This window comes from Gambusia affinis, linkage group LG13 (genome assembly GCF_019740435.1).
Source record: "Gambusia affinis linkage group LG13, SWU_Gaff_1.0, whole genome shotgun sequence".
Classification (NCBI taxonomy): Eukaryota; Metazoa; Chordata; class Actinopteri; order Cyprinodontiformes; family Poeciliidae; genus Gambusia; species Gambusia affinis.
Window position 1 is genome coordinate 24,929,245 of NC_057880.1, and position 18,449 is coordinate 24,947,693.

Consider the following 18,449-nt stretch of genomic DNA (forward strand, 5'->3'; position numbering starts at 1 on the left):
TGCATAACGTGCAGACTGTGTTTATCTTAATCTTTTTATTCCAGGCTGAACCGCAGAGATGTTGCGTCTCATTCAGTCCAGACTGCTGATGAAACTCATTTCCACCAAAGTAAAGACTCAGCACCGGAGGAGCAACATGTCTGCCTCTAAAGCGTCATAATCCCAACACTCACGCTGACGGCGCCACCTGCTGGACAACAGCTGCACGACAACAGAAAGGAATCCAGGCGGTTCCGTCTTTTTAATGGCTGTATGTGGAAAACCTTGGAGAATGTAAATGTAAATCGTTTATTGTTTAGACAAAATGTTTTGTTGATAGCTTTAAGGATCTCTAAGAGCGGATGAGTGCAGGAAGTTTTTTTGTTTACTATTGAACTCGGGGTGAAGTACAGAAGGGCAGATCAAGGCCGGGGATCTGTTGATGTTACATCTGAAAGGGTTTTTCCAACAACTAAAGTATCATTTTAGCTGAAAAAAAAATCACATCCGGATGTGGCTCAAGGTTCAGTAAATACACGTTCGTGTGGAACTTTTCTGACTTTGTGATGTTTTAAAGACAGAAGAGGAAGGAAGAGATTAAACCCAGAGCGGTTCTCTGATGCATACAAGTCCTGAACATCAGAGGAGAACCCAAAGGTTTGACTCAAGTAAGAAAAGCACCAATTCCACTTCTTTTTACTCAAGTAAAAGTAAAAAGTAGCTGTCTACTAAAAAGGTAAAAAAGTGACTCAAGTACAGAATGAAACACTAGAAAATTCCTGAAGAAATTTAACTGGGGCCTCCCAAAGTGTGCCCATCGGTTTGGACCCAGCGTTCTGATGCTAAAAATTAGCATCAATGCTAAGCTTAGCTAAATAGTAGTCATTAGCTTGTGGAAAGTCACAAGTGTGTTAAGTAAGCTGGACGTGCACCATTGTTAAAATGAGTCTATAAGCTGAAATTAGCATAAATGCTAATGTAAGCCTAAGTACTTTCAGTAGCATGTGGGGTATCATTAGCATGTTGTCTATACTTGACTTACTCCATTCAGTATACTAAACATGGCTAATAAGTCAGAAAAATAGCTAACAGCTTATGTAAGCTAAAAGGCTAATGCTAATTGCCAATTATTATGTTCATCAGATGGACCAAAATATAAAGTTGTGGTATTTTATAGACAAAAAAAATCTGAACTTTGGGAAAATCCAGATTGCTGCTGCTTGGGTTCTCACTAAAACCAGGGAGCTAGAGCACATCACCCAGTTCTAAAGTCCTTCCACTGAGAGAATAAACTTCATCATACTGCTGTTAGTTTATAAATCACTGAACAGCTTAAAGATCTGCTGTTGAATGAAACTTACAGACCTCTTAGGTTTTCTGGTTCTGGTTCTGCTCTACATCCCCAGAACCAGAACTAAACATGTGGTGCATAGCAGCATTCAGCTACTATCCACCACAATCTTAAACAAAACTTCCAGAAAAGAGCCAAACACCAAGTTCCTTTAAATCTAGTCTAAAAGCCCTTTAGAGTTGCTTTTGCAACACAATAAATGAAACATGGATCAATAATCTGATGGGCAAAATGTAACGTTGATTTAGAATTCTTGTGTTTTTCTGACACTTTGAAATTCCTTGTTGCAAATAAAGTTAATTGATTGATATTCTGCTTGTATCTTATGCAGATTTTAGTTTTCTTCCAGCTGATCTGTGACTGAAATTGATGCTCTGTTTCATGAGGATGTGACGGCTGCTATTGCTATTGTTGCTGTTGCTGCTGCTATTGCTGTTGCTGCTGCTATTGCTGCTGCTATTGCTGTTGCTGCTGCTGTTGCTGCTATTGCTATTGTTGCTGTTGCTGCTGCTGTTGCTGCTGCTGTTGCTGCTGCTATTGCTGAGGGAAGCCTGTCGACAGTATCGGCTCATCTTTGACCCCAGAGGAGCGAGGTCGTGCTGCCTTATCAGCATATCTGCAGGGCCAGCCCCAGCTTTGCCTTTATTTGTGGTGTTTTGTGTGCTGCCATGCCTCTGGGTTTCAGGTGGGCTTTTTGTTCCCGAATGCAGGCTGTGGGCATGAAGAACAATGCTGCGTTCAGAGAGCGAGGCAGAAACCGCACGTAGCAGTCCCAGCATCATTATGTAAGGAAACTCCCGACACCTCCCTGCCTTCATTCTTCTGTCTGCAGCTAAAAATGTAGTTCGTTTACATCTGTCAAAATAAATAAACACAGTTAAAAATACCTGTTTGAAATACGGTAACTGTTGGGTGTTTGAATTTCTCCCACACGTACATACGAGATAAAAATAGCAGAAGGAAAAAAGACAAAACTGTTGAATAAACATGTTGATTTTCATGGCAATAAAGTCAAACAAACTGAGTAAAGAAAGGTTCAACAGCTAACCCATAAAAAACCTGATCTTCATTTATTTAATTAATTCATTTATCTATTTATTTTATTTGTCAATTTTTAATTTAGTTATCTATTTAATTATTTATTTTTCCTTAACATCCTAGGTATTTCTGTTTCCTCTCTTTTTTAGATTTATTGAGTTGTATTTATTAATTACTATATTATTCAGTTATTTGACTTGCCTCCCAGAGTTGCTCTTTATTTAAAACTTTGTTGCACTTTTGGAAACTGCAGCTCAGAGGAGGAGCTTCATCGTCGAAGGCGGGGCTAGGTCCACTCAGGCGTTTTGCACAGCTGATTGGTTGCCATGGAGATTAAAGGATTTCTTAAACATGCATGGAAAGAATCAAAGCAACACTCCAGGTTTGGTTTTGATGTGGGAAATATATTATAACATGATGTGAAGCTCAAAATAGTAAATTTTGTCACATTTTTTTTAATTTTCTTTTTTTTCCCTTTTCCCCCCTAAATCACATCAACTCTCTGAACCTTCCTCCACATCAGATTGGACTTAAATCAGCCGGAGCAAGGTCGGCTCGGTGCTCTGGCTACAGGTCCAAGGTTGCTGCGATAATGAATGTGTAGCAACATTTCAGGCCACAGTGCATATTAAACCAGAACTCAGTGCAGAAACGTGTTCAAAGGAAAGACTTACTGACGAGGTGAGTCACTGTTTCAGCTTCATACTGCAGAGTTAAACTAAACTGGATCATAAAAGCAGATATGTGTATATTTAGACTTAAGTTTAAATCCAAGGGAGAAAGGGAGAGGTTCAAATATAAAGTTAAAGGTTTTTCTCTGTTGATCGACTTCGTGCTGTTGCTGTTGTGATGAACTTTGATCATCTGGTTTCTGATTAAACATGAATGGCTGCAATGTAAGGAAAGATAAAACAAAAAAAACAGGTTTAGTGGTTGATAGAAATCACAGGACAAATAATCTGACATGGGGACAAAAAGTCCAGAAAAGTGGAAGTAAAATAAAACCATCGATTAAAAGGTTCTCCGTTTTTCTCCAGGTGAAAATTAACGTTTCTGGTGCCATTGTAAAAGTTAGACCTGGTTTTTTAAAAGACCTCAAATTTAACCTTGTAGAAATTCAGTTTTTTACATTTAAACTCCTTAGTTTAATTATTCAGCTCCTATAAACCTTTTAATTAATTTAAATTTTACTTTTGGCTATTTATCAGTTTAAAAAAATAATTTTACTTTTGATCTAATTAAATAATTCAGTTTATTATTTTGTTTTCTTATGTTTTATATTATTAGATTATTTTTTAGTTTAACTTGAATTAATTCTTACATTTTTATTTTATTTAGCTAAATGTGTAAGCAAAGTGAAAGAGTTTCTGCAGTTTCTATGTGTTAAAATTCAGGTTTCTTACATAATAGTAATACTTTGGAGGTACCTGTTGTTGTGAAATTCCCGTTTCTCGTGAATAATAATTTATTTAAATATATCATGGGAAAACAAAGCCACATTACCTAAAAAGACTAACATTTAAACGTGTATTTTGCTTATTAATTTTTGTCAAATATGTTTATTTTGTTGGTACTAGACACCAGTTAGTCGATTAATTAGTCTATTGTTTTATTTTATTTCTACTTAAACTAATTTGTTCAATTTTATTTCATTTTTGTAATTAATCCATTCAGTTTTGATTTTTTTATATATTTTTTTTATCTGTATCTTGTGTCTATTGTACCTTAAATTAATTATTTTTCTTTCATTTTTCTTTTATTAATTTATTTTTTTCATATCATTTTACTAAACAAAAATTGTATTTATTCACTCACTTTCTTTAATTTTTTTTATTTCAGTGAAGCATTTTTTTATTAGCTTATTTTATTGTATTATTTATATTTATTCAATTTTAATTATTTAAAATTATTCATTTAATCTTATTATTATTTTAGTTCATTATATTTTTAACTTTAATTAATTGATCATATTATTTTCTTTTATTTAGTGTTCACCTGGAACCTTCTATTGTGACGCATAATTCCACACGGAAGGTTTTGATCGTTGCACCCGCGAGCTGTCAAGTCAACAGAGCTTGACAGCTCCCATCGTACCAGTAAGGTAAGACGTGTCATGATGGAAACTTTCAGTTTTTGTAGTAAAACTCCCAGTTGCTGAGTGAAGACGTTGTTGTTGGCTCTAACTGGAAGGAAACCAGCATAAACTGGTTGTGTTAAGCTAAATGCCGCGTTTCAGTGCTAGCTTTGACTTTGGCATCGCTAATTAACGCACCTAGTTTGTTTTGACGCTGTTAAGACTAGATGGAGTAAACTTGTGAAGCTTAAAGCAAAGTTCAGACGCCGCTTGAAATATTTATTTGAATATTTCGCAGCTCTCGTGTCAACGGAGGATAACACCCACTGGTTCATGATTAACATCTTGATCCAATTATCTCTGCTAACTGGCCAGACACAACAACAACACTCAGCAAACTGGGGACTACAGAGATTATTCAGCATGGTGTCGCGTTATTTTTAGACAAAGATGTCTAAATTCATTAGAATTTAAAGTTTATTGTGAATCTTGAGAATGTGTTCCTGCATTATTATTATGTCATCGCTATTATATTACATGAAAACGGTCTCAAAACAACAGTATTATCATTTATCGCACTTATCATCCAGTTTAATTTCTTTATCATGACAGGTCTAGTTTTAGGTAGGCTTTTGCTAAACCTGGTATAAGTAGAGCTCTCATCATGACCAATGTTGCTGGACAATAAATTGTCCAAGACGTTTTTGTGATATTGTGACATTCCTAGCAGCACCGTTTTGTCTGATTTTCGTAACAAGTTGTGTGTTTCTCTGCAGGATGGCTCAGACAGACAGCAAGGTTCTGGTTTTGGGAGCGCTGGCCGGAGTGGCCGGCATCAGCCTGGCCGTGGTGTGTTACCACGGCTTAAGATCCAAGCGCAGAGTCTCCTGGCCGGGCTTCTACCAGAACCGCACCAACGACCCGGGATCCGGCCTGCTGCTGGTGGACGGCCCTGTTCTGCCCAGGGGTCAGGCCGAGGTGCTGGAGCGCCTGGAGGCCCTGATCCAGTGTGTGTCTGAGCTGAAGGAAGAGATGAAGGCACTGAAGACCGCGCTGCCCGCCCTGCCGGACCAAGTCAGGGAGGAGCTGAAGGGCCACAGCGAGGCGCGGCGAGTCAGCGCCCAGCACAGGACGGCGGTGATGAGGAGGAAAAGAGCAGCGGGCGCCGCCAGCAGCCCAGGCGGACAGAGCTCAGAGGACGCAGAGAGCGAGGGAGGGTGAGTCTGTCAGGGCTAAAATGATCCAAATACTAAAACATCTCTGCATGCAGTCTTCCCCAAAATGTCCTAAAACTAAAGACCTGGAATATCTGAAAATCAACTAAAAGTAAGTCCAGATATAGAAGAAGTAAAAGAAACTATAAATGAGAATAAGTAGCAATATAAGGAGCTTCTACATTGTAAAAACACAAAATATTTTTGTAATTTTTTTGTCTAGTTTGTTGTGCAAATCTCTTATTACACTTGAAATAAGAGAAAACTAACTTACAGGCAACTTTTCAGCAAACTATAGCAGCTTGTTGTTGAGTCAATTAATCCTAAATATTAATTTAAAAAGTTTTAGTTCTACTGGCAGATTGACTTTCAACAGGTCCTGAGCCGTTACCTAACAACACCAGCCAAGACCAGCCCGTCGCCTAGCAACCCAGTTCTAGTTCCACTGGCAGATTATTTCACCTGCAACATTGGGAAACATTTGTTGTTATAAGTGAAATGATCTGCCAGTGAAATCAAAACTTCTCAGTGAAACGCTGGTAAAACGTCGTCAAAGGGTTAAAAGAGGAGCCATGTTGTTATGACTTCCTGAAGGCTTCCAGAGTTTCAGAAAGGACAGGAGTTTTTAAAGAGACAGAAGCCCAATTTCGAGGTGTCAAATTACAAGTGAAATTTCTTTCATGTCATATTTGACAAATACAGCAACTGAAGTTAACATTGTTACTTCATTTCACTATTAAATAGCAACATGTGCCTGGAAAACACTGACTGCTGCTGTTTTAATGTTGCTGAAGAAACGTAACTCATTGAAAAAAATAACTATTTTTATTATACATACTTTGACATAATAACAATAACCTGCACTTTACCATGTTTTAAATTATTCAAATAATACCTTAGATAAACAAAAATCCAAAACCTATCTAACATTGTCCCATTTTTATAAAGTTGGAACAAAACAAAGAAAAAACCAATTACACCTGGTTATTCAGTAGTTTATAGACCCATTTTAAAACCAGTGGTGCTTTTCTGACTTTATCAGTTGCTAACATCTTTGTGTCACTTTTTCTCAACATTATATTGAGGTTTACACACATTTATTGTGGCTTGAGTTTACTGTCAGTGCATTTTATTTATTGTTAGTTTTCTCAGTTCCAAGTTATTTCAGTGACCATTAGCAGTTTTCTCCATGTGTATGAATCTGAATATAACTCCCATCTTAACTTTGTTAAAATAAATTATCAGTACTTTGGTCACTTAATTACAGCAAACTCCAGAACTTAAAACATAAACAATGAGACTAGCTAACTCGTCGTGTCTAATTATAGAGGAAATTACACCTTCTGGTGGTTATTTCCCCTTTTAAATTCAGTTTAGAGGTGAATGGATTTTCTTCCCCACCTGTGGAACCAGTTTGATCGTTTTCTGTTTCAAATTACCCTTTGTCACATTAGCCTGAGGTGCTGGATGGAAATGGCAGAATAATCAAGCAGCTTCTTCAGCCTTGAACCCACGCCGGCCTCCAGGAGGGTAAACAGCAGATGGGTTTCTTTTTTCCCCTTTAAAAGGTTCGACTTGTGAAAACAAACACCAGCAGCAAAATGACAGAGATTAATCCAAGGTCTGGAGGCAGGATTGGACTTTCTCTTGTGCTTGACTTGATTCATTTATCACAAACTGCACGACTGAGAAAATACATCAAAAACACAGTTTTTCTCATAAACGGGGACATCTCTGCTTTGATGAAAACAGAAATTTGTTAATTATCTAAAGGATTTCTTGCAGCCTGACGTCATGCACTGAAGGCAAAGAGCTGCTTTTTATATTAATCCCATAAAATTTTATTTAATCTTCATGGTTTAGATATTTTCCAGCAGCGGGGATTCTGGACGGTTCCTTCTGTCTTTTTCTTGTCAGAAATTTTTCCATTTCTAGTTTAAAGAGAAAAGCAATTTTATAAATTTGACTGGCAACCAACCAGAAAACTGAGAGTGGGAAATAAGGTTTCCACCTCTGTGGAACACAAGTGGCTCCCAGGCCTCACTTTGGACACCCCTAACTTTCATCACTACCTCAGTAAATGTTGCGTAACCCGACTGGGCATCGTCCCCAGCCTGCAGGCTCATTTAGTTTCAGGTCATGCATGTTTGTTGGAGGTGGGATCCAGACGGCTGATTGGTGGATAACAGCTACACGTCACACGGCGGCACGTTTTCCATAACATTTCAGAAACATTTCAGCTTGGCCGGCTTGCTATGTTACAACCAGCCGTGCCATTGGCTGGCAGAGCAGATGCGATGCGGTCCGCTGGTGTTTGCTTACAGCCGGCAGCCACATCAGATGCTCTTAATTACAGCTCAGGTTTAAAAGAAATCACCAAACACACACACCTCTCATAATTAAAGAACCCTCCCTGTAGCTCTGTTGTTTCTACAGGCAGTGTAGGTGTGTGTGTGCGTGCATGGGCGTGTGTGTGTGTGTGTGTGCTTGGGTGTGTGTGTGTGTGTGTGTGTGCGGTGATGAAAGTTCAGCACCCTAGAGAGTGTGTTCTGTTCGCCTGCCAGAGTGAACCAACTTCTCTAATCCTCTGCATGCTCTGGGTCTGCTTACACTGCAAAAACACAAAACATAACCAAGCATTTCTGGTTCTCATGAAAATATCTCAGTTCACTTTAAATAAGACAAAACTAACCTTCAAGTAACTTCTCAGCAACAAATATGAGCTTGTTTTAAGTAAATAATTCCTTAAAGTTGATTTAAAATGTTCTAGTTCCACTGGCAGATTATTTCACGTATAACATGGGAAAATATCTTGAAATAATCTGTGTAACTAGTACTTTTTAATCAATCAATCAATCAATCATTCCTATTTTAGTACACTAAAAAGGGTTCTTATTTTAAGTGTACTAAAATATTTGCACTAGAAACTAGAGTAAAATTGGTTGGTAATGTTTTGTGTTTTTGCAGTGCAGCTGGCTGGGAAGTGAAATATCTCAACACTGTATCTAAAGTTGTCATAATAATAACTTCTGTTGGAAGATAAATTGATCCAGAAGTTATTGTGATAAACGATATTATTGTTGTTTTAAGTACTTTAATGGTAATGGTATAATAATGCAAGAACACATTTTCATGGATCAATAAACTTTGGGTTTGAGTCTGGAAGATATCCAAAATAAATAAACAAAAATAACATGAATTATAAAATATCTGTAAACAAAATTGTCCTTCAAAAAATGTCCTGTTGAGACCAAAGCAGCAGATTGAAGACTTTAATCATCCAGTTTTAGCAGAGAGGAGAGGAGAAAAACAATTAATGATGCAAATATAATTGATTGAACTCATTTTAATTTATCATGTGATTAATTGAGTTATTGCTTATTGACAGTTTTTTAAAATTGTTATCACAACATTATTCCACCCCTACTATGATTTTACTTAATTTCCCTTTAGGATCAATAAAGTATTTCTGAATTTTAATCCAAAGAAAAAAGATATTAACACGTTTTGATTGTTTTTTCAGTGAGTTTATTTCACTTGTAACAAAACACGTTTCCTGTGTTATAAGTGAAAGAATCTGCCATTGGAACTAGACCTGAGTTGCTAGGCGACAGGCGACTGGCTGGCGTTGCTAGGTAACGATTGTGAAATAATTTGCCAGTGGAACTTTTTCATTAATATTAAGGAATCATTTACTTAAAACAAGTTCATATTTCTTGCTGAAAAGTTACTCATAAGTTAGTTTTGTCTTATTTAAAGTGTGCTAAGACGTTTGCGCTAGAAAATAGACAAAAATTATTGTTAAGATATTGTGTTTTTGCAGTGAGGTCATCACTTTTAAAGCACATTATTACCCCCCAGTTAAACCTACCGTTAGAGTCGAAGTTTACAGTGAAGAAAAAAGTTTTTTCATTTGAATTGTTTGGAAATCTTCTCCATCATGGCAGCAGATTGCCAACAGGGGGCGCCAGTGAAATAGAAACAGAAGCATATTGTGTCGTTGCTGAAAATGATGGATGTGTGTGAAAGCATGACTTTATTACACTGGAAGTGATCAATTATGCAAGCCTAATGGTTTTGTTGCCTTTTTTCTTCGTCTCTTTAGACAAATAATAATAACATTTTATTATTATTCCAGTTTGTCCTTCATGTTTGCAGAGGTCGTTCACCTGTGACCAGTGAGACAGTATAAGCCTATCCGCAGGGTCGCGATGCACATCAGTTCTGCAGAAGTAGTAGCTGTTTATGTCACAGAGACTTGCTCTCTGTTCGAAAGGAGATACATCAATCACGCCGCCTGTGAGCCAAGATGTCAGCGCCCTCATCTGAAGACGTCTTGTAGGAACTTGTAATTCGTTAAACAGTTCCCACTGAGTTTATTTGGATCACAACGCCGTAGCTCAAGGACATTACCACCTCTCCTTTTTTTATCTCTTCCAAAAAAATAACATTTCTGACACTGGATAGTTGTTGATTTAAGCAGATGTGAGGCAGAGTTTTGTTTGTGCGCGGGGCAAGCCTGTTCAGAAAGGTTAAGACGGAGCAAAAAGGCGCTCATTGTCTGCTTTGTGATTAAAAGCTTTAGTCGAGCTTCCACATGACGTCATTCAGGCTTTGCTCCACACCTGTCAGTTCGTGAGACGTTCACGTCCGTATCGTCGGATTAATTGGAGGCACTCAGCCAAACAAACACATTTATTCACCTTGGCTTTTCCAGGGGGCTCTGTTTACGTTGTGAACAGAGGAATAACACGTTTGAAGAATCTGACCACCCACGACTGTTTTTAATTGATTACTCAAAGTTCAATTAGGCCTGGACAATATGGCTTTTCATACCAGAGCCAATTTCCAAATGTCATTAATTTTTTTTAAATTTTAGTTTTTTGTAAAAGTGGCCTTTATTCTAGTCATCTCTCTCATCAGTTGTAGGACAAAGTATTCGGGTAAGTCTAAAAGAATTAGACTAGTCATAAAATTATGAGAAAAAATTTTTTTTTGATGAGAAAAGAGCTTCCATAAAGTTATCAAAATATGTCGTGACCAGCTCAGTCTGTGTGGGTCTTTCTTTGAAGCAGATGCAGTTTCAAAGATCATTTCAAAGTCTTTCTACTGACAGTAATAATTTGATGATGTATTAAAAGATAAAAAGGGGATCTATTATGCAAAATTCACCTTTTGCATAATTTTTATGCTTCCCTTTGGTCCTCAACTTAAAAGCAGCCCAAGTGCTTAAAAAACATCCAGACAATTTCTGGCAATAAATGAATGTCTTTTGGTGTCTGGAAAATAAGCTGTTTCAAAAACCTCCTGTTTATTGAGTCACACTGCGCCGTTACCTAGCAACCCCAATGAAGCCCACCCTGTTACCTGGTAACCCAAGCTGAGCTGGATGCATGTATGCACTGTACAATGGCTGCTGGAAAGGACAAGTGTTTTGTTCTTGACTTTCCATCCAGAAACAACTCGCTGCATTAGTGTTGGTTGTGCAGGAGGCTCCACTTCAAACTTTCTATCTAACAAACTTTTTTATTTTTATTAAAAAAAAGGTTTGTTTGAGCCAAAAACAATTTGAAAATTAGATGCCTTTCTTTTAATACAGCAAACGTGCAAAATCCTTTAAACGTTTTGGATCTACAATGAATATAATCCCTTTCCAACAACAAGAAAAATAAATATATGTATTAATATCGAGCGACTTTATCTGCTTCATTTTACTTTGTTTTTTTTTCTTGGCCTGTGAAAACTTGACTCTACAGTTTGGCCCACGTGACAAAAAGTTTAACAGACTCTCATTCTGCAGGTGAACGTCAAGAGAAACTGACACTTTCAGTATATCTTTCATGGAACGTTATTGGCAAAGGTATTTTTTATATGAGATTATGTAAACTGAGTTTCCACTCCGTTTTTCCCCCCTCGGCTATTTCTGGAACAAAGTTTCACCGCATCCACGCAGAGATGCTATTTATAGCCGTATAGTAGTGATGAAACCGGCAGCAATAAAACAAACACTACTTCCTTCATTACCGCCTTGTAATGTCATCTCCTGGTTGTGACAAACAGGTGACAGTTTTCTTTATTCACCTGCTGAGGTGAACAAAACTTTCTGTTTCATACAACATGTCATCAACTCGTTTGTACTCATTAAACGAGTGGCCTGAACTTTTGGATAGAAAATCCTTGATAAATTAATCTTTTCAAGTTGAATCAATGTGAAAAAGTTAAGTATTAGATTGGCCAACAAGTTGTGACACAATGCATTGTTCCACAGCTGATTAAACCATTTTTTTCATATTGTCACAGAAATGTGTTTTGAGATGTTTAAGGTAGACCCCAAAGCTTCATCAAACTTTTTGTCATGTGTCTAAATTGTCGAGTCAAAATTATTTACAGGCTAAAAAGAAAAAAGAACTAAGATCAAGGAAATATTTTCTTTTTATTGGGAAAGGATTTTATTCATCGTAGATCCTAAACATTAAAATGATTTTAAATGTTTTGTGTATTTAAAAATGCATCTAATTGAATAAATTTATGCATTTGTTAAAACGGCTTTAAAACATTTCTTAGATGTTAAGTTTTTAAGAAACTTTGAATAATTAGTTAAGAGTACTGCACTAATTTACTTTTTGTTTGTATGCTTCCTTGTGAAATTAACTGAATTGAAATTAAATTATTTTCAGTTATAGGAACAAGATTTTAGTCACTTTCTTTCTAAATGCTGGCTTCATCTGGCCAAGTTTAATACGTTTTAATAAAAGCTGATTTGAGTGAAGCAAAGTTGGATTTTCAGTAAATTCTCAATATTACGACAACTGGACAACAAGGTCAGGAAAACGTTTTGATTTAAAATAAGCAGTGAGGGAAAGGGCAGTTGGCCAGTTATGCTAGCTTGACTTTGACAAACGTAACATGTAGATGTGCTGTGGAATTTGGTGTTTCGGTTCATTTATAAAAGGCGACCCGCACACCAACTCTAGATGTTTAAATGAGCTAATCAACCGCCGCTGTGTTAGATCAGCTAACAGCAACGATCAACATCAAGCCTAAAAACATAAAACTGTAACGGACTGAATGTTCTGTTCTTCTGTTGGAAAGGTTTGCACGTTTTTTTGGTGGTGAATCCTGACACTCTAGTGGAGCTGTTATCAGCCTGTTGCTATGGCAACCAGTCTGTGCGTAGCGTAGCCAGCACAGAGAGAGGGAGAGAAAAAAGAAAAAGTTTTGAGTTGTTTTTTTTTTACGGTTTTTCTGCGTTGTTTCTCCCTTTGCTGTGGCGAACTGAACTAAATTAACAGGTACATCTAAAGGCGTTATTTTGTTAACAGAGTTGTTCCACCACAGCAGCGCGGCTACGGATGGATGAAAGAATCGGCTTTTACAGCCGTGAAATTTCCAGATGTAAACAATAACATGCAACGTGTCAAGTTTAAAGAATAATTCTTAGGGTGTTTAATTACAACATAGTCAAATTTATTAGCTTATCCTCACAAGTTAATAGTACTCAGTTAACTTATGCTAAAAATTATGAGGCAACAGGTTTGAATATATTTTTTAAGTAAAGACTTTTACAGTCGTTAAGTTTTATGTAATTTTATGTCATTAAAAATGAAATTAAGTTGTGTAAACTTAATAAGTACGGCTTGCACATACTAAAAAATTTTCTAGGCACCAAGTTTGTGTGAGCTTTTTAAGTAAATTCCACTCATTATGTTTTACAGTGTAGGGGTAAACTCTACATTAAAATCCCTGTTAAGCTTTCAGGAAGGGATGGGGGCTAAATAACTGGACTCTCTCCAGTCAGTCAGGCTTTGTTTAAAGGCAGCCTCTCATTGATCCTGTCAACAGACGATAAATAAGTTGGACGGCGTGTTTCCAGGTCCAGAGATGTTGGGATGGTAACTCTTGTTTGTTTTGAACAGGGTAACCACAGAGACTGGCACCGCTAAGCTCTTTTCAGACATCCTTTCTTGGGGTCTTCAAACCGAGTGGCTGATTCCCAGCACCGGTAGAAAATTAAAGTGCAGCTCTTCTAATCCTTGACTTTTTACAAAAGGCGAAGTGTTGCAAGGTGGCATTCAGTCGCGGCATTTTGAATGTCTGTTTGCATCTGAATACGGAGCAACAAAACGGGATGAAAAGAGTTTTAGTCCAGAACTGAAAACCTGAAAAGGGCTTGGCAATAAATCAGTAACAATATATATCGGGATAGATACGTGTTCAATATCAATAGAAAATAATAAAGTCTGAACCGTAAATGATCCGCGCAATCTTTGCTACTCAAATTTGTAGCTGACAGTCATCTTGGTTGGTGTCTGTAAATAAACGTTATGGCAGTTGCTATGGCAACGGTAAACAAGCCACGAGCTCAGAACTAGCTCTCGCCTCATTCCTAACTAACTTATAAACAGTATAACTACATTACAATTATTACAACGAGTACTCTACCCACCTCTGTGTAATACTAAGATGAATATCAGTGACATTTACTGCCGTACCTACTGCCTTAGGAGACAGAAGGATAAGACAAACCTGTGGCCTTGTTGGTTTATGAAAACCTACACTGGAAAAACAAACTATTTTGATGTAGTTTCTAGAGTAAATATCTTCGTTTTGTCTTATTTCGAGTTTAAAAGGAACTTTTTAGTGCGGTATAGAGGCTTGTTTTAAGTAAATAATTAATCCCTTTAGATTATTTAACTTATAGCAAGAAATTTTCCCCATGTTTTAAATGAAATAACTAGTACGTTTTCATCAGTATTTATGAATTATTTACCTAAAACAAGCCTCTATATCTTGCTATAAAGTTATTTTAAATTAGTTTGTCTTATTTCTAGTCTGCAAAGATATTTGCACTTGAAACTAGACCAAAAGTTCTTGGTAAGATTTTGTGTTTTTGCATTTGATGAGGCAACATCATTTCAGATTTTTGTAAAACTGTTGTGAGCAAATTATCTGTAGATATTTGACTACACAGAGGAAAACAGTGTTTTACATGGTGATGATACGCCTGGTCAGCGATAAAATTCCTATTTAGCAATATTTTGACATCTTCTACCAGAGACGGTCACTTCCAAGATCTCTGCAAAGAAAATAACAGCTCCAAAACAAGCTAACGCACATTACATAAACATGGTGATACAAAAACATCCTTAGTGTCTTTTCTCTTTCAACATATGAGATTCATGAGCCGTGCAATGGCGTGACAGGAATGCACTGATCGCTCAGTCCTGTTCTGCGTGTCTCTCCAGCTCCACTAAGTAAATAATTGGAGGGTGGCAAAGCCGACTGCTGAATGAAGAAACGGTACAAAACATGAATGAATCGGGGAATGAATGAGTGAACGACGCAACTCGGAATAAGATCAGCCACATCTGTTGCAGCTCCTTGTGATTTTGTGCGACTAGACTAAAAAGAAAAAAGCGACCACAAGAATGAGGGTAAACACGAAAGCACGCCCATTTAGATGTCTTTTAAGCTGAGGGGTGTTGGCCAACGAATAATTTGAGTTTTGGGTTTTAGGGTTTATTTGGGGAGTTAATACAAAGAGGAAGGCTGTTAAAAGGATTTAACGCTTTATCCTAAAATTATAAAATGAAAACAGACGGAGATTAAAGTTTCTGATGGCGTTAAGTCTGGATGCTCTTCCAGAAATGCAGAAATGCTGCGTGTGAGGGAGGGTAGGCCAGTAATTAGCTGCTGTTTCATCTGCTGAGTCTGAAAAAGAATGTGTGGCCTTTTACAAATATCTAACTTTGAATTAAATGACACAACTTCAGGTCCCTGACACTTCCCACAGCATTTCATCATCTCCCTATAAATAAACAATTATAAGATAAAAGTGACACGTGATCTGTGGCACGTTCACCTGTAAACCTATCTTAACCTGTCTTTACTATCACTGTTACGGATGTATTTTTAAAAAATAAATTAATTTAAAATAAACAAACAAGCGTTTAACCTGGCGGGGGGTCAACTAAGGTCTGGCAGCCCGCCAGGCTTACGATACACTGGGGGAAACCCTGAATGTTAGTAACTTTAGAACCTGCTGAACCAGATTATTTTATTCTGCTCTGATTTGTAAATCCTCCAATTTAAACTGGATGGACTTTCTATTTTATCATTGGATTATTTAGACGTTGAACTCTGAGGCGATTCCGGATGTATTTCCTGCTTGGCATTGTGCTAACACACCTCAGAGCTCCACAACGGCAAACTGCCAAAGTGCCTTCGTTTATGAGGCGGCCCGCTTTTCTCATCGTTAATAAAAGTTTTAATCAGGTATATTTGGCTGTGACTTTCCATCTTTAATCCAATAGAAGCGTTTCCATTGTGGCTCTGTTGTTGTTTAATAAACAAACAGGATTTCTTGATCCCAGAACACAGGCATGTCCCGATTCGTATTGAATAAGATGAATAAAATCTCCGCAGTGCATTACAGTCAGAGTGTGTGTTATTGGGTGGAGTTAGCATGCGGCGTTTGGCATGAAACACCTGTCGGACCTACGTTGTTCCTGTCTGTGACCCGCTCTGACACATCCCCTCTAAACCGTGCCTCACGGCCCCAAATATTCTCTAACCACTATTGACGCACATGCAGCTTCTGCCAACACTTAATAGACGCTTTTCATGGTATCTGCAACTTTGATTCTTGCTTTTAACTTTATTACACCTATATTTCTACCTCTGGCTTTCAAGTGTTAGCTTTGGGTGTTGGTGCAAGCTTGCGCCTCTGATTGAAAAGCCTCCATAAAATGTGTAATGCGAGCGTTGCGTGCCGTACCCTGCTGAACAAGTTCCCCCATGTTCCTGGAAACTTTACAGACGTCAACCACTAAAAATTATAAACAATTAAGTTCCCCCACTTATGTAAACATACCAGGTGCCATTTTTGTGTGCAAACAAGACATGAAGATTGTTCTGGTATAATCACCACCTGGTAGCATGTGGTTGATTAGAAATGTTCGTTATGACAAGATTGTTCTGAATGTTGATTAGTGAGAAGAAAAAGCTCACGAGCAAAAAGGTGGAAACTTTCAGCCTGTTTGTTGCTTTGCCAAATTTAGCATCCTGCTAGTAAAAGCTGTTTGTATTAAATCAGAGTTTCTCAAACGTTTTCACTAACGGATCACATAACGTTAAATTGCCCCACAATAACACAACATCTTAATATACACAACCGAAAATGTAATTAGTCTCTTAACTCATTAATTTTGGCGTTCTTTGTTTGGTAAATGTGAATGGCTACAACAAAACCATTGAGTTATTTACAGATTCCTAAAGTGTGGATTAAGCTTTCCAATGACATTTTAATTGTCATGTGTTTTATAAGTTGTTCTTTACCGTGTGTGTGTGTGTGTGTGTACTTTTGTGTGTGGAAACAAAGGAAACAAAAATCCTCTTCTGCACCATTAAGTACAAAAATTATCCACTCATTTCTATCATTTGTATTTAATTAATTTAATTATTTTTAAATAATCAAAAATAATAGCCGTTGAGGTTGATTACAGAGTTATAAGTGAGCAAAGTCGTAAAAAAACAAACAGTTCTAACCAACTTGAGTTCTACCGGTCAGAAAAATTGAACCGTTCGTGAACGACATGAATGACTCAGCTTCCTCCGATCATATAACTAATCCTGGAGTTGTTTTCTTTACAACGGTATCTTCACCTCTTCTTTTGAGCGACCAGGTTTTAATCCACTTATTCGTTATTATTTTTAAACGGAATCCTTTGGTAAGCTAACTGTAGCGTCGCACTTTTAGCTGACGTCACGGCAAATAAACGGTCGTTTACATGCAGTACCATTCTGACCACTAGGGGCCGACCGGGTACTGTACATCCTGCTTTACTGCTTTTTTTATTCTCAATATAAAAGATTTTGAGTCAATTCTTTGAAGCTTCTCCAGAACATTTTTATTTTTAACATTTCTTTTGTTCATTTCATTGTAAGATATGTAGAACAAAAAGCATGCACTTTGTGTTCACTTAACACCTTCTGACCCAGTTCAGTCCCATTGACTCCCAAAATAACCACATACAGCTTCAAAGTAGAAGACAAACTTGTTTTAGGGGTGATGGCCCTCCTAATATTACCAATTATCAATAAGGAAATGGTTCAATTACCTTTCACAATGCCAAAAATAATAACAATGCATAAAAATCAATGTTATTAATTTTCAGCCTTGGCTAAAACACCCACATAATTTTCATAATAGTTTTATAAAGTGTATAATTTTGGGACATTTAAAGCTTAGAACACATTTATCATCTACAATAGCTACAAATTGCAGCTTTCAGTCAATAAAACCTGTTATTACATTGATTGATTGTGATTACAGGTACATGACTGCGCTGACAGACTCCGAGGATGAAGAGCAAAGCGATGAAGAGCAAACTCAAGACAAGCTCTCCGTCCTCCTCAACAGAATCGACCGCTTGCGTCAGGGCGGCGAGTCGGACAAAAGGGAAAGTCTGAGCGTCCTTCTGGAGCAGAGAGACGAGGTGAGTTTACTTTCTCTGCAGGTGAGGCAGAAAACATGGCGGCGTCTCATAATGCGATTCACTTCTGCAGTTTGGGCAGAAGTCAGAGTTTCTGTGGCGGCTAACCCGAGCGTACTGCGACGTTCACGACATTACCGTCACTCTGGAGGAGAAGAAGACTCATGCAGAAAACGGTAACCTACAAACATCGCTGCACAATTTTACTAAAAGACTCACTTTGAACGTTTAACATATTTAACAGTTATTACATCTAAAATGTTAATCAGCAGTTCAGCAGCTTATCTGAAGGTTTTATA

The 18,449-nt window shown here is 37.5% G+C and overlaps 1 protein-coding gene and 1 long non-coding RNA gene across 3 annotated transcripts in view; both read left to right on the forward strand.

Moving 5' to 3' along the window:
• The window catches only part of LOC122842248, a 30,305-nt gene extending 27,651 nt beyond the window's left edge, over positions 1-2,654 (forward strand). Inside the window, exons 7-10 of the long non-coding RNA XR_006372529.1 lie at positions 45-273; positions 557-647; positions 2,041-2,115; positions 2,622-2,654. This is a non-coding gene — a long non-coding RNA (uncharacterized LOC122842248). The remainder of the gene's footprint in view (positions 1-44; positions 274-556; positions 648-2,040; positions 2,116-2,621) is intronic.
• A 237-nt stretch (positions 2,655-2,891) lies between these two features.
• Positions 2,892-18,449, forward strand: part of LOC122842250 (regulator of microtubule dynamics protein 2) — a 34,548-nt gene continuing 18,990 nt past the window's right edge. For both annotated transcript variants that reach the window (XM_044135951.1, XM_044135952.1), the window contains exons 1-5: positions 2,892-3,049; positions 4,357-4,469; positions 5,219-5,659; positions 17,991-18,153; positions 18,224-18,326. In XM_044135951.1, the coding sequence (XP_043991886.1) occupies positions 5,220-5,659; positions 17,991-18,153; positions 18,224-18,326 (706 nt within the window). In that variant the 5' untranslated portion in view covers positions 2,892-3,049; positions 4,357-4,469; position 5,219. The remainder of the gene's footprint in view (positions 3,050-4,356; positions 4,470-5,218; positions 5,660-17,990; positions 18,154-18,223; positions 18,327-18,449) is intronic.